Here is a 16461-nt window from a genome sequence, read left to right as displayed (position 1 = left end):
AGAAACAATGCTACATCATAATGAGCTCAGGATGAGACATCAATACAAGAATAAACTAAATAGTCCAGATGCATTCACTCTGCTTGAAGGTGACGACATTGACTGACACTTCTGTTCTTTGGCCTCACTGATGTGTTTCAGCTGATGTTTATATTAGAAGCAGCAATTATAGCATATCATCACTAGAGGTACTTATGTTGGATTTGTCATTTGGTCGAAATACTAAATAGTGACTGATAATCTATGGAAGCTAATAGAGGTAACAGCTGACAGAGATAATTATCAACAGATGTAAAAGCTGATAGAGTGAACAGCCAACGGATGTAACAGTCAATAAAGATGAAAGTCGAAAAGGTGTCAGTTGATAGAGGTAACAGTTGATGTAACTAGATGTCGATAGAGACCACAGTCATAAGAGGTAACAGTCTTTAGAAGTAACAATCGATAGAGGTATCAGTCAATGGTGGTATCAATAGAAAAAGGTAATAGTCGATATGACTAACAGTTGATAGACATGTGGGTTGGTGAAGAATAGCAGTTGATGAATAAAATAGCCAATAGAGGGCGTGGGAAATACCTTTAACAATTCATAAATACCTTGAGTGTGTCAAGAGCTTGACTGTGTAGTCCACTTGAGTCAGTGTGATCCCTGAGTATTCGCTCTCTGTCTTGTTCAAGTTCTTCGAGTCTCGAAGTCTTTGACTTAACTTCCTCCTCCAACTCCTCCAATCTCACACGTAGCACCGCGACCTGCAAAAGGTGAGCAGACATCCTGTGAGCTACTAGCAATAGACTTTCCTACCGTTTTTAGTAGGTCAATAGCCAACATGACAGCTTTCAGGCATGCCCATCCACCCATCTCAAAGACAAGTTACATGCCCTACGACCTAGATTTACATAGTGAAATGAATATGATGCTAGGTGCTCAATCGGTCTGAAACTCACTTGAGTCAGAATGCAAATCGAAAGTCGGTGCAACCAACCGAACAACTAATCACACCATGTACTTGCAAAAATTTGGGCAAACAACTACCTGGCTGTCTTTGGCTTTTAATGCCTCCGCTTGGTCGGTTTCTTTGTCTCTGATCTCGCGTAGTGACTGCTCTGCACGAGAAATCTGCTGGGTGAGCTGGTCATTCTTGTTCTTGTGGGTGTTCAAATCTGCACAGTTGAAGAATTTGCCAACTCAGATACCAGACATTACATAAAGTAAAGTATAATTATTTCAAAATGATTTCAATACCAGTCAGTAGCAATCTTAATGTGTCCAGAAAAATACAGCTTACCTTATACCGATGTCTAACAGCCACAACAACCAACAACTCATGAGCCCACCTGACTCAACTTTTCTGATTCTCTGTATAAGTGATGTCAACAAACCTACCCGACTCAACTTTTCTGATTCTCTGTATAAGTGATGTCAACAAACTTACCTGACTCAGCCTTTCTGGCTCTCTGTATAAGTGATGTCAGCTCGTTGTTAAGAGATTGCATTTCAGTTTTTAGTAGGTCATTTTCAAGTTCCAATGACTTGACATCATTGCTTGGTGGAGTTTCAGATGCAGGAGCACTCTGGGCGCTAGCCGTCGAAGCCGTCATGTCTGCATATGATGAGGTCATAGGAGGGTTGTCCACAACCTCATAGTCACTGGGGCATGCCGAGGACCCAGAGTTTCTATCTGTTGGGCTGTGGTTAGCATCCTCTGTATTAATTACCAAATATGAATGATGTGGATGCTAGCAAGTTTAGTAACCTGCCTGAATTATAGCCCGTTGATAATCTTTACCATAGGAAGAATTGTGCCACCATCAACCATGCTAAGAGCGTTAGGAAAAATGTACCACATGGGAATTGAACTCGCCTATCCGGCTTTGCAGTCAAGCGTGCTACCAACTACACCACTGGAACACCTTACAGCATCATAATAATTGCATGTAGAGCATCCACATTATATTAGCAAACTAAAATGCGGATTCACCTAGAAAAAATCCATAAAATATTTACAGTGAGCTAAAACTCTAGACTAATGTGATTGATTTGGTACTTATAAGCATGCACATGTCAACAAGTACCTGCTTGTGGTAGTTTTCCCGCACATAGTAGTGAGCATAATTATGTATATATGTGCAGTTTTTATAGGCATAAAAACATCGTTGCAGCAGACTTCTTAGCATTATGAGAAAACATGTTCAAGCTATGGAGTGTATTAAATAAAATGCTCAATAACCCAGAGGTACCTATAATATTGCTCATTAAGGGGTGGCCACACGGCAACCGAAGGAAAGCTTTTGACATTGAAAGTTTGAGTTGAAAAAAGCAAATACAGTAATGAAAGTGTAAAAGCTTGCAACGAAGTGCCTCCAGTCAAGGTTAGTTCAGTTAGCCCTGATGCAGCCAAAGTTCCCATTTGATTGGACAATATATCAATAGCGAGCGGAATATTCACTGTATTTCTTCACCGCTGTAAAATAGTCTATGACGCAATAAGTATCTCGGCATCCATGATCTGTCGTATTTACAAACTAGGTAAAAATCAAACTATATAAAAGAAAAGAAGTCAGAGTACAATAGAACAGGATGTAGCTAAAATGGCTTTAGTTTCTAGAGTTCAATTTAGACTCGCGAGGCATTTTAATCACTTCACCTGAGATTTGGGCTCATCAAAAGCTTTGATTCAGTTGTCATGTGGCCACGAATCTAATCATAATGAAATAGTCAATGAAACTAGTTAAGGCTCCATCTACCTGTTGGAGGTGCAGGAGGAGCAGTAAAGTGTAACCCACTGTCTGCAGTCCTGTTAGAAGCTGTGCTGGATTGGCGAGAATGAACCAACTTTTTTTTCGGATCCTTTGGCTCGCTGTTTAAGAACTCAAATAATTCTTCATCCAAGCTTTTTTTGCCCGCTTTCTTAGTTACTGCAGGAGCTCTTGTCTGCACGGATAGTGGACTTGGTGTGGCAGCAGCCCTGTTGGCAGAGACAATATACGAGATCTGCATTAGGCTACTTTAAAAACCAACAGCACACTGAAGCCATCAAAAGTCTCTTGTACAAAGATGATTCTGTAAATGACAAGAATCCTTCAAAGCAGGCCAATGGACAACCCAGAAAGCTACAAATGCAGGTAAATATTGTTCCAATCACCATTAGCTAAATTTCTCTTTACTATTTAACAAAAATTAATATTTATAAAGCTTATAAAGAACTAGCACAGAACTTGATATAATTCAGAAGCCTGCAATATTCTGAGGACATCGGAGCCAACCTGCTTGTAGCTGCCAGTGAAGATGAGCGTTGAGGAGCCAAACTGGCATCCGGACGGCTGAGGAGAGAGTCCCCATCTTCTGACACTGTGGAGGTGTTCAGCGAAGCACCAGCGGTTTGATCAACCTTGTTTAACAACTCCTCGGCTTTGCCGGCCAAGCCGGTGAGCCAAGACATTCTTCCTTGCAATGATCCGCTCTATCCTGGTTTCAAATAGAGTCAGTGTTTAAAACAGTGGCTCTCAACCTAGTTGAACTCACTGAATCCCACCTGGTTCATATGTGATTTCATCAAACCATTCTATATTGAAAAATAAAATATTATTTTTTTCGCATTCTAGACAGGTATATTTTTACTGGCGCACAAAATGAACTACATTCAAAGAACAAAACCAATACCATGCACAAACTCACACAAAAATTACATATCATTTCCTAAGGACATGACCCAGCAAACAGGTTGACTTCTACTGTTACTTTTGAGAAACTTTCCACCAAACCCCCGAGACTGACTCACCGAACCCCATGCTTCGATCAAACCCATGTTATCAACCACTGGTTTACAAAAATATTTATGAGCATGACTTTGTGATATACACTTCACTAATAGTACATATCACTTCACTAATAGTACATATCACTTCACTAATAGTACATATCACTTCACTAATAGTACATATCACTTCACTAATAGTACATATCACTTCACTAATAGTACATATCACTTCACTAATAGTACATATCACTTCACTAATAGTACATATCAATTTGCTAGCAAACACTTTTGTAAAACAATTGAAACAGTTACAAAAAAATTATTTAAATTGTTATCAAAACCTTTTGCTTAGCAATAACCTTACTTATTAAATTTCTCTATCAGCTTATCAATAGTCTTATTACTTATTAAATTTCTCTATCAGCTTATCAATAGTCTTATTGATCGATTTCATATGACTTTAATCATCTACAGATATAAAAACTGCTTATAGTTAGCTAACTTTTAAATTTTTCTACAAATTCGGAACACACAAAGATTAGGTTTGGCCAAATTTAGAAGCTCAGGTAAAAATATGTTTCATTGTGAAAACCCAAAGTGCAGCATTATTTTGTCGCTATATTAATGGAAAAAAATGTTACTAGTCACATGTGTGCCTCGGTTTTATCACTCTACAAATTAATAAAACTAGTTATCAAGCTTGAAAATATTCAGCCATTCTTTGGAATACCTTTCTTTTTATTCACTTTTATATTTGGCCTTTGCTGTAATAATTAAAGCCTGTCAAAATAATATAGTTTATACATCTTTAGGTAAATTGAGCTAAAAGCAAAGCTATAAACTTTCGAAATGCATAAGCCGCTCAAACCATACACCATTTGATTAATTAGGGAGCAACTTGAAATTGCAAAATAACCAAGTGCAACATATATGACCTGGCTGTATGATAAAACTGTTATTTTAATGCTTGATTGATCACAAAAATTTATAAAACACATGTTTTTATAAATTTTTGTAATTTATAAATTTTGTAAAAACAGTTTTGTAATTTATTGAATTTAATATTTTTATTTTTGTAAAAACTAGAAAACAATGCTCAGCATATTGACATCTAAACACTTCACATGTTGGACTTGCATGGAAACTCCTATCCAGCATTTTATTTTAAAATTGTTATAGAAACACATCAACTGTTAGCGTCTTAGCGTAAGTGGCAAACTGAGGTTCCTCAATAGAACCTGGATTGCAGGCCAGTGTAATTCACTAACAAAGCCTTCACTATTTTCAGCTGTTTTATGTTTTTAGTTGTAATAAAAACTGGGACCTATTTTAGTATTAGTAGCAGTTCATTCATGAAATTAAACACAGTTAAGAGAACACCAGTACAAAAATAACCTTGATGTATGTTTTGCCACATGATCTGCAGTACCAGAGTCAGTGAATAAGCTTTTTCTAATTCCATAAGTCTAACATTCAATGTATTAACAGAAGTTATTGTAATTTCCCTAATGTTTCCACTAAAATTCCTCTTGTGCATGCCACATATATTGTTATACTCATACATACCTAAAATAACAAATGAACTTTATTCTAAAAAACATGTTGGAATCAGACATAAGCGTGCATTTATGATATCTAAGAAATTCCAAAACAAACTTAAGTCTATGACGCTATTTATAAAACCAAATGAGTTTACAAACACAGTGTCGTAGATGTAGAGCTCCTTCGGAACATGAACAGAGAATGCCATTTTACCAGGTTTTGTGATGATATTTGCAATAATTAACATGGCGTGACAATAAATATGGTATTTTGATGCAGAATACACATGACTGAAGAAACTCAATTACAAAATGGTAGACAGTATTGGTAGGTAAGTTGAGTATTTGAAATTAATTGTATGCTGTCACTAACCTTCACAAAATTTGACACTTGCATTTCTATATAATAGCGACACCTTGTTAGTTTTCGTTTACAGATGGAAATATTTATAATAATAAAAAACAATGGATGGTTCAGAATACATGTAGGCCAACTCATCATAGTCCTATAATACATCACCCCTCAATTGATTAGTAATAATACAAAACGAAACTGACAATAACCTAGCCTGCCTTGTTAAACAGCTACTTTGCTTCCCACATGTTTATGTACTCAAATATTGCAAAATCATTACAGTACTTAAAAATACAGGACATGAAAAGTGCACCTCATGCAGTGGTTTGATAGATAGCATTTGACAAGTACAACCAATTTAATTTTTGTCAAATCAGTTTCAACTTATGTGTTTCCAAATAGAAAAGTGGTTGGGGCACAAGCCTGTTTAAAACTACATTATGATATTTTTAAAGTGCAGGCCCTACATAAAAGCTGAAAGTATCTGAGGTTGTTTTTCTAGGCAATTACTAGTTTCTGCAAATTTAATAGAGAATCAATTGTTGCAAGTAGGAAGTAAAACTGAGTAAACTCAGTAAGCTGACTCTACACAAAATGGCAATTAGTCAACGAAAACATCCTACAGCTACGAAAACCTTTGGATTGGTCGCCAACACTCAGCGTCCGTATGTTCAAATTCATGACCACATATAATATTCGAGTAAACATAGTATTAGTGTGATTTTTCAAAGTTATTAAGGTAATAACTTGAAGAGAACTTGCGCTGCACATTAATTAAAATTAGGTATTAACATTATAAGTTAATCCAGAGACACTTAATTAAAAGGCCTTACTGCAATTCTGTAATTGACGTGGAGCATTTAAGTACACTGTCAGCGAAACTCTCTCTTTTATTAATTCCGCAAACCATTTGCGTGCAAACATTGTCCACGACTAAAAATAGACGAGCGAGTCAAACTGAAAGAATTTTGACCAAAGAATTTTGCTTACCTTACTAACAAGAAAAGACAAATCTTAATAATTTCGAACTGAAGCTGCATTGCTGGAAGGCCAAGACTTCATACTTCACTGCATACTTCGATTCTCACTGTTTATTGTGTTACGTAGTAGCCTGTAGGTTAAAAAACAGCTAGCTATACATCAATAAATGCAGCATTTTAAATATTTTAATTAATTTTTCAATGATATTAACACCCAATTGGTTCCCGTTTGCCTGTTTTATGAGAAAACATATTACAAGCCATTACTTTTCCTGTTATTTCAACTTTATAAGTATTATAAACAGTCAATCTAGACTCATAGTTAATAAGAGAATTGTACACTTTATTATAGATTGCAACATAGATTGCAGCCACCTCTCATCTTTTGCTTTTATGTGCATATAATGTACATATATGTTGACATGTAGCTTACGTGTGATGCAAGCTTTTTGTAAGAGATGAGATGTGGCTATGATTTACATTACAATTAAGAAAAACTTTTACATTTCTTCCATCAACTGCAGTCGGGCTGCAGTCTTCCATTAGGCTGCTTACAACTAGTTTGGATATTTATAACATTTTAAATATGGAACTCTTCTCTGGTATTACAATTAACTGTGTAAGTTTCATTTACATAAATATAAAATAATGTATGTAAAACTTTTCTTTGATAGCAGAACTAAATGTGTGTTACGTGTTCAGGCATATGATATGCCTACTACATCATAATCGTATGGAAGATTAGCACAAAGTAATGAGGACATAAAGTATGATGAGCACATCAAACTGACAAGACTCAATAGACTGACCTCCAACAGATAAGTAATTACAAACAATTCGTAACAAGTCTCAAGCAACCCCTCATTGATTCACTCAAATAGTCGGTGTGTGTTTTTCATCTAACTACTTATCAGCTAACCAGGACCCAGCACCACAAATAGTTATACTACTGCTCATGTGGGCCCTCGTTGCACCATCTTTTTTTCGTATTCCGCACGGTGGTATACTTTTGCAATGAAATAAAATTAACAAAAACAGTTACATAAAAAAACACAAAAGGTATGATAAATAGCTAACCGAAATGTCAGTCTTATTCAATAGGTATGTTTCTTCGGGCCAACCTTGATGACAAACACTCCGCTAGTCTGCTAGCCTGGACTGTTTTACACATTGTCATGGCTAATAAAGCCAGCAGATAACTGCATAAAACTTAAAATAAATGACAGAAGTTACAGAATTGCTTGCGATGGGAATACAGATACAGACAGTCATAATGCTTTATGAACACTTTGTGGTATTGCTACCAGTTAGCCACCTGTTGGTCCTCGGATCCAGTACATACACTGCCAGACTCAAATAGTTACCACAGACAAGCTTTGGTGTTCTCACTCTGCAAGTGGTGGAAAGAGAGTGTTAGAGACATCACCAAATCACTCTGGTCATATGACAAAATAAAGAATAAAAACAGTAAAAATCATTTAGTAGATTTGTTGCATCTAGTCAAACCACTTGCTCAGCAACAACCGCTTTTTAACTTTACAAGGAGTTGCTTGCCCTTGTCAAGCATGTGCGCTTTTGTCAATTTGTAGTGTTGTTACTCACGGAGGTTCCATGAACAAGAACGTTAGAGTGAAGTGAGACAAATCTTTTGCGGCCACCCTCTTTTGTATCTTTACATACAAATCTGTAGGAATGTTGCTATTGGAATTGAGGTAAGGCACATCTACAGGCCAGAAAGCTCTAAGAATGTTGTCTGTGCAGTAAAAGTTCTCTCTGTAGGTGCTGGACTTGTGGCAATCTGTAAAGATAATGGTGCTCTGTGTAAAACACTTTGGATGTCAAAGACTCACAGCAAAGGTTCCTCATTGAGACAAGTGTAGCAAAAAAGAGTGCCTGCTGTCTTGGTGAATAAATTACCCTGAAATGGCACAGAAAACCTAGGATGTAATAGCTTCAATGATGAAATACTAACAAGCTTAAAAGGAGTACATATCTATATCGCAAACATCTATTTTTTTTAAACTCTTCTAATGTGTCCAAAGCTAAAAAACATATATAAATCTCAGTGTTTGTCTTTTGCCTTTTTATGTTTTTGTTAAACAGTTTGTCCAGTTATAACAATAGAATCTAGTAATGAAAAATCCACACAGCATTGTGCTTGATCTCAGGACCTCCAGATCTAGAGGCAGCAAACCTAACCATTAAGCTACACAAAATACAATGGATTCCATGAGCAAATGCTCATTACATTAGTTAGAATACTCACCCCTGAAAGCTTTCTTGGGGTTAATAACTAGCACTGCTGGCCATTACGTAACAGTAACGGCCTAAAACGCAGGTATTGTATTAGTAAAGATTTTAGTATAGATCTTGCTTTCCAGCTAAGTTACACGAGTTCATTAGGAAATTGTTCTACTACCCTTGCAACCCCGGGCATTCTACTAGTGTACACATAAATGTCCAATGTATAGAATATGCTCATTCTGTATGATGCTGGTGTGAAATCCAACCATTTCTCGTTATCATATTTTGTCTTAAATTTTACCCTAAACATCATATTCTGCTAGAAGTATGAACTTAGAATGTCCTTACAGTCCATTTTGGCTATCAACTAGGAACAAAGGCAGAAGTTGACTCATCAGTCATGATAACCAGTTCCGGCAGTGTATATACGTACCTCATCATATCAAAATCACCGCATCTATGTTAACATATGTGCATTTTAGTACAAGTAAAGACCAGTCATGTTTGTTCTCATCCTGAAAGTTGCACTGCTATATGATGTGTTATAACCATCAATATGTGCGTGTACTTGACTTAATCTTTGGTAAGAAGTTAATAGAATTTCGGTATAAAGATTATTTACCTAAAAGGGCTAAGCCATCTGGGGTGACATCATACACTCATAACATCATACACGCACAGCATCATACATTCACCATATCATAGACTCACAGAATCATAGATTCACAGCATCATACACTCACAGCATCATACACTTACAGCATCATAGATTTACAGAATCATACAAGCATAGTATCATAGATTCACAGTACCATAGACTCACAGCATCCTAGACTCATAGTATCATAGACTCACAGCCCCATAGACTCACTGCTAGCCAGCTACACACTACTGTTAATGCCAAGTATGCAAGTCCAGCTTATGTTCAATTAGTGTCTAGCTTGTGTCCAGATCTGATACTGGAAATAGGCAGTGTTTTTGTAGTAAACGGCATACAGTTTGCCAAGCATGGAAAGATGTGAAAAGTTTTGATGGCACGGTTTCATCTCTGCTGTCTCTCATTTTACAGAGATGTGTGATGTGTTCAATGCGTAGCAATGTCTCCAATCATGCGCTAGGGTGAGAGCTTTTATTTTTGCAGAAATGGCATACATAGAAAAGTTAAGGGTTATGTTCACTCTATTTGTGGTACAACTATACCAAATTTCTATCAAAAACAGTCTAAGTCTAACCCATTGCTAGGACAAACTATCGAATGCAAGATTACCCAACGTGCAATGTTAGTACCTAATTAAAGTAACAGAGAGGCTAAGCTGAGCTGCAAGCTCCCAAAAAACTCTGGCGCACCAGATGAAACAGAAAGTGTGGGCATAGTTACTCAGCATTGATGAATGGCTCCTTGGCTGCAAACTTTTACCATACATTTTATTACACCTATTAAGTGAAATGACAATAATGTACCTTGTCCTAGTGAGTTGGAGATAAAAAAGCATTCTAGATTCAAAATGAGAAGTACATGAATATTATTTGCTACGTGGCACAGACTGACTGAGACTTATAACATAACTGTGTTTGTGTTCTTTGACTTACACTTGTGATTATGTATTGGCGCACACTAAAAATTCTTATATGTATTTCTCCTCAAACTTCGTTACTTTTTGCCCTTTGGCAATTTGGTGAAGTCAACATATCCAGCACAGGTTTTATTATAAACTACTGTAATTGAAGTATGATATCGGCTCACCTGATTGGCAGATATCGTTCAATTGGGTGAATCGATAAGCCATAACTGCTTTCACAACAGAGATGTCAATTCCTGGCACAAGCTTAGAGCAGTCTGTATCATACTCAGCGTGGAATGCCACAGTTCTCTTGAGGGGCAAAACTGGAGTAGTTGTTGGTAAATATATATTTGGAGAAGGCGTCATAGCATGAGTAGTTGATTTACTAGTCATGCCTTCCACTAAATGAATAGATGAGTTAACAAAAGTTGAAATATTGCGGTTCTACAGGGATGAGCCATTTCTTTTAATTATATTCATCAGTCTTTCTATTCATTCAACAAGCTTTAAGCATATTCATGTAGCTTTAGATTACTGTTGTGGGGACATAACTCCAGTAAAACAAGGTGCTGAGAGTTAGCTTAGTTAGTAAATATATGAAACAATTGAAATATTATATATATAAATATATATTGAATAAAAATAAATCAAATAAAATTTATTAAGTGTATATTATAAATAATATATAATATATAGGCCTATATATATTATATATATGCGTGTGTATATATATTATATATAATTATATATATATATGTATATATATAGGAAGTCAACTCTCATTGGTTATGGAAGTTTTTTCCCTTGCGGCTCTGAGCTGCACAGATGAGGCTTTAATAGCGGGAACAGTTCTGTCTATAACATGAGTAGCCTATATATATTTGTATATGTATACTTTTAATGGTCAGTCCATAATCATTTTTATAGAAAAAATATTTTACATATAGTACCACACACAGAATGAAGAATCAATGAATACAAAGATATTGCAATGTGGTATCATAAACCCAAAAACAACAATTTATCTAGGGAAGACTTGAAACTACAATTAGCAATACAAATGACATATTGTTGACACACATTTGGCAGGCTTCGCTTATACTTACACATTCATCTTAGGCATAAGTTGAAGCTATTCTGCCCAGTTGTAACTAGGTTGTACGTCTAGACAGCTAGACATTGACTGGCCATGAGGTAACACACATAAAATACAGCCATCTAATTGGCTGACAAACGGCTTTGACCCGCAACTATGAGTTTACCTGTTATGTTTATCTGAAGAATCGTAAGATATTCGCCAACCAGTAACTGGCCATCCCTTACGAGTACCGAATGTAGCATCTTGCTGCTGAGCTGAATCAAGGTTGTCACATTCTTTTCATACAAGTCTACTAGACGAATCCTTCTGTTTCCACTGTCCACAACTGCTAATAGTGAGTCACTCAATACTGTTACTTGTATCGGGTTGTAGAACCTCGCCAGAGAGACTGGACCATCTATAAAGCCACCTTTTAGTGAGGTAAGCGCTTCTGGAACATTGGTTCCTGCGGGTACTTTCACAATGCCATCCTGCACAGTGACATACAAGTTTGTTGAACTATCAATCGCTATGAATTGTGGGTATCTAAGAATTCCTCCCTTACACAGCGTAGATACAAAAGGATGGTTTTGGCTATGTACTTTTGTAATCAAGCGTATAGCCATGTTGTAGGTGTCTGCCACTATGGTAAATGAACCAGTGAGTGCAAGTCCGGTGGGTAAAAAAATAGTGCTTCATCTAAGCCTGCATTTTTGTAGCCATTTTGAGTACAATTTCCAGCAAAGGACGCCGTCTCGTTATTCAATCTGTTTACAGACCGAATACAGTGATTCCATTTGTCTACAACTAGTACAAAAGTGTTGTTAAGCTGGATGAAGCTGGTGATTCCATAAAAGATAGAATCTGCTCCTATACCCTCTCGGTAACCAGAAAACTTTGATGGATTACCAACAATATCCCAGGTGCTGAACTTGTCAGTTGTCCTGAGGACACGGCTGTCACTGAATAGGATGTTTCCCTGATGAAAAGTGTCTTCTTGAATGTCATAGACCTCACTTTTAGTTTTGATGTATGTTGAAGCATTGCTCAATCTGAAAATTAAAGGACTGTTTAATAATAATACATACTAAATGACCAACTTTGATTTAAAAAACCTCAGTGACCTAAGCAACTCTACCATAATTAATGGGTGGTGGTACGGTGCCCTTTTCTGTCTCGATCTAACTAAATTCAAAGCATTCAAAAATTTCTCTAAAATAAAATGTTGAAGTATTGACAATAATAGAAAACACATTGAGCAAAATACAACAGAAGTTTAGTTTGGAGCCTTAATACTTACAAATTGATGCCAAGAGAATGCACAGAGCTAATACAAACAATTAGTATCAGCGCTCCACTCATGGTTGCCATTGAAGTTTGTCAAAGGCTACAGATATTCCCAAAGTAATGACTTTCTAACCAGTTATTTGCCACAAGTACCTGCAAGCTGTCTTCACAACCTTATCAGGTGTTATTTAATCAACGTGGTTGAACAAATATATAAGCTGTGAGGATTTAATATAGTGATAATATAATTGACTGCGAAAAAAGATAAGAGTGAACAAATAAGTTATGAAGAGTATCATATCTTATCCACTAGATGACTAGAATATAGCTCAACAGACAAGCAGTGATAGTTGTTGTGGCTTCATAAGTATGCACTAATTATGGATTAACTTGACTGGTATGACTGACATTTTCTGTGGCCTGGTTCATGTTGCTGGAATACCCAAAGAGAAGAATTAAAAGGAATTTTTATAACAAATGCAACTTACTATGTCAAAAAATGTCATCTCCCAAATGTCAAAGAAGCTTGGAAGGGTCCAAAAAATACAATATGCTTTTACAAACTTTTAAAATAATATGTTCGACTGTGGTTAGTCAGACTTAGAGAGTCTGTTGCACAGATATCTTGCAGGTTGAAGTTATTTTTTTGAGAGATTCGATTAATGAGTATCACAGTGTTTGACAGAGCATAATTATGATTAAATTAAACTACATGTAGTATGCACAGATGCTCTACTGAATGGAGGCCAGGCTGGATGCTCCTAAATGTTGTCCAACATTAGAAATGGATGGCTTTTGTAAAAAATGGCTGTATTATCAACATGTAAAGCATGCACAGAAAAAGAAGATCGACTCTTCTTAGTAATATAATTATAAATTGCTGCTCATCTTTTTACTTCACAATGTTTTGCTTGTAATGCGAGAGTAATAGTTTTGGAGTTGTCTTCTTTTTCAAGTTAGCCTTTGGGAGAACTTGATCAGCATTGAAACGTTGAGCCTTTGGGATGGGGTACAATCTTTGCTTGGTCAAGGAAAGGGCGAACTGTTGCTAAGCGGTTTGCTGCTTCGCTAGTTTTTGTCCGTTTCATTCATTTGTCGTCGGTTGTCCTCGTGGTTAGGATATAGAGTATGGTATGTTTTTTTTGTGATAATGTTTACAATTTGATAGTTGATCTTGTAAAAGTATGCTTATTTTCACAATATTGTAAAATAACCCGGCACCATTGCTTATTTATAAAAAGCATTGATTTATCATGTTTTAGAGGTTTTAAACTGCGTTTTGCTATTTTTTCAGAAAAAAACTATTTAAATCATATAAAAAGTATCCAATGCTTGCCATTAACATCAAATATGAAGCGATTTGAAAAACAAGACGTTTAAGGCATAACCTTGTTGAAAAATAGATCAAAACGTTCAACAAAAGTCGCTTCGCCACGCATCTCATCTCTTGAGCATACGTATCTATGTATATAGCCTACTATAGCTCGTAAACAGTTTTTTATTAAGTAAGCTTTGTTTCTGTAATATATCATTTACTAAAGCGTTATCTTATACAACTAAAAAGACAATCCAATTGTTCTTTATTGAGTTGTATTTATTTAATAATTACAGTAACTTGTCCATCGCTTACATGAGTAACTTCGGATTCAAATGCATGTCACAACATTGTGTATTGTTTGCAATTAGCATCAATAACATACATAACAAGTGTAGCTCTTATTAGAAAACAAACAGTCATTAGATGCTGAATTTTTAAGAGTATGCCATGGTTGCCAACTGCAGAGTTCAATCAGTATGGAAAGTGAGAAAATAATTCCAAAAAGTTGCATGTTTGTTTTGTTCATCTGCGACAACTTGCAAATAATTTGCAAATGACAATTACCAATTCTTTCTCAGACGACTTGCATAGTAGCACAGATGCTAAGAGTGATTTATCACAAGCAGACTTACCAACAGGAATAAAGCTTTTGTTTCCCTTGAATAGAGTAATTTCAAGTGTTAAATACACAGTCAATCAAATTAATTGGACACTAGTTTGTACTTGGGTCAGAAGCTTGCTCTTATAACTGTGTTCAAATAACAAGAGTGTTCGTTTGTTTGTTTCAATTGTGTATAGATCAAAAGATTTTATAGATTCTAATACAACCAAACCAGGTCAATCTACTTTTCTTCACTGACACACATCATATATGTTTAGTTGCCCAATCTTTTGGCATTGGCTGTTCTTATCATTGTCTAAGCTCATTGCATTGTTTTAATCTCAACACTGTGAACAGAATGGCTCATGACAGAATGATGAAAGTGAACACCATTTTGAAGATTTACTTTATGCTGCCCTTACAGCGTCTTCTTTCCTCTGGCTGCTGAATACACATCAGGTAAGATCTGTGTAATGTATTTTTTCAGAAAAGCTTCTATTTTATTCTGGATAACAACTTATTTACCACTCTAATGCCTAAACTTGGTTGTACCTTTACATTGTTTAAAACTCGTGTTGAACTCATGCTAACCAGCATTTATACAGTAGTGATAAGGTGTGGATCAGCAAACTCCTGAGTCACAACAAATTGTTATATTGCACAGAGTAGTCACTCACAGTTATCAGTCACAGAAAAAAACATAATCACAACTATATGTTACGGAACACATCATAGTTGCAGTTATCTATCTTAGAACATCACATAGTCACGATTGTGAGCCACAGAAGACAACATAGTCACAACTATATGTCACATAACACAGCGTAGCCATGATAGTTGTACATTACTGAACACATAATCACAAGTGCAAGTCACAGAACACTGCTGTAAGTCACACAAAAAATACATAATCACAAGTATAAGTCAAAGAACACAGTTATGTTATAAGTTTCAGTCAGTCTGCGCCATGTAGCAAATAATATTTATGCTCTTCTCATTTTGAATCTTGATTGCTTTTTTATCTCCAACTCACTAGGACAAGGTACATTATTGTCATTTCACTTAATAGGTGTAATAAAATGTATGGTAAAAGTTTGCAGCCAAGGAACCAGTTATCAATGCTGAGTAACTATGCTCACACTTTCTGTTTCGTCTGGTTTGCTTTTTTGGAGTCAAAAATATTCTCGGTGTTTTGCCCAATCACATCGGCTACCTAACTGTATGCTATGCTATTCATCAGCGAATGGCTCAGTGGTTCAACAGTAATATACATATATAGGTGAATGTGTCAAATGTTTGCTAGCTAATACTACTGTACAATCATCTGCGGCTCTGAGGAAATTGACTTTTTGTTAATCTCTTTGATCCATTAAGTTGCTCTATTGTATCAGGTTATTGATGTCTATACGCAATGTGACTGAGTGCAGCATTGCGTAGTCATCCTTCATTGAATCTGTATTGGTACAAGCCACTTGACTCGAGTGGGCGTAAAATGTACATTAGCGCTGTATAATGTTTTATTACACTACTTCCCTTTTCCTAACTTTTAGAACATCTAACTCCTTTGTTTCTTACATCAGCCTTTTCTTCGTGGTATCTCTCAAGATTATGCACTGAAAATTGAGTACTGTGTTCTTGCGCTGTTTAGTATAAATGTATTGGAATATGTAGTAATAAAATATTTTCACAGATAGTATGTATAATAAATACCATCTTGTGTTCATCTTCCATCATCGA

General features: G+C 36.0%; 3 protein-coding genes across 6 annotated transcripts in view; 1 reads left to right on the top strand and 2 right to left on the bottom strand.

Moving 5' to 3' along the window:
• Positions 1–6583, bottom strand: part of LOC137399920 (golgin subfamily A member 5-like) — a 75227-nt gene extending 68644 nt beyond the window's left edge. The window contains exons 1-6 of the mRNA XM_068086181.1: positions 6488–6583; positions 3265–3466; positions 2746–2966; positions 1434–1703; positions 1034–1161; positions 598–750 (exon numbers count right to left, since the gene is read on the bottom strand). Coding sequence (XP_067942282.1) covers positions 598–750; positions 1034–1161; positions 1434–1703; positions 2746–2966; positions 3265–3440 — 948 coding nt within the window. The 5' untranslated portion in view covers positions 3441–3466; positions 6488–6583. The remainder of the gene's footprint in view (positions 1–597; positions 751–1033; positions 1162–1433; positions 1704–2745; positions 2967–3264; positions 3467–6487) is intronic.
• A 1195-nt stretch (positions 6584–7778) lies between these two features.
• Positions 7779–12144, bottom strand: LOC137399787 (uncharacterized). Its single transcript, XM_068086013.1, has 4 exons — positions 11703–12144; positions 10623–10841; positions 8237–8432; positions 7779–8024 (listed from the first exon to the last, which is right to left on the bottom strand). Exons 1-4 carry the CDS (start codon positions 12142–12144, stop codon positions 7913–7915), a joined length of 969 nt encoding a protein of 322 aa, XP_067942114.1. The 3' UTR covers positions 7779–7912.
• LOC137401153 (proprotein convertase subtilisin/kexin type 6-like) overlaps positions 8248–16461 on the top strand; it is a 36345-nt gene continuing 28131 nt past the window's right edge. Inside the window, exons 1-4 of one of the 4 annotated variants that reach the window (XM_068087528.1) lie at positions 8248–8346; positions 9361–9461; positions 11912–11959; positions 15082–15183. The gene's annotated coding sequence lies outside the window, so the exon portion shown is untranslated. Of the gene's footprint in view, positions 8347–9360; positions 9462–11911; positions 11960–13907; positions 13937–15081; positions 15184–16461 lie in introns of those variants that run through there. The other 3 variants (XM_068087529.1, XM_068087532.1, XM_068087531.1) reach the window with 3 other exon arrangements.

This window comes from Watersipora subatra, chromosome 7, assembly GCF_963576615.1.
Source record: "Watersipora subatra chromosome 7, tzWatSuba1.1, whole genome shotgun sequence".
NCBI classification, from domain to species: Eukaryota; Metazoa; Bryozoa; class Gymnolaemata; order Cheilostomatida; family Watersiporidae; genus Watersipora; species Watersipora subatra.
Note: the sequence above shows the minus strand (reverse complement) of the source record. Positions and strands in the feature narration are given on the sequence as shown.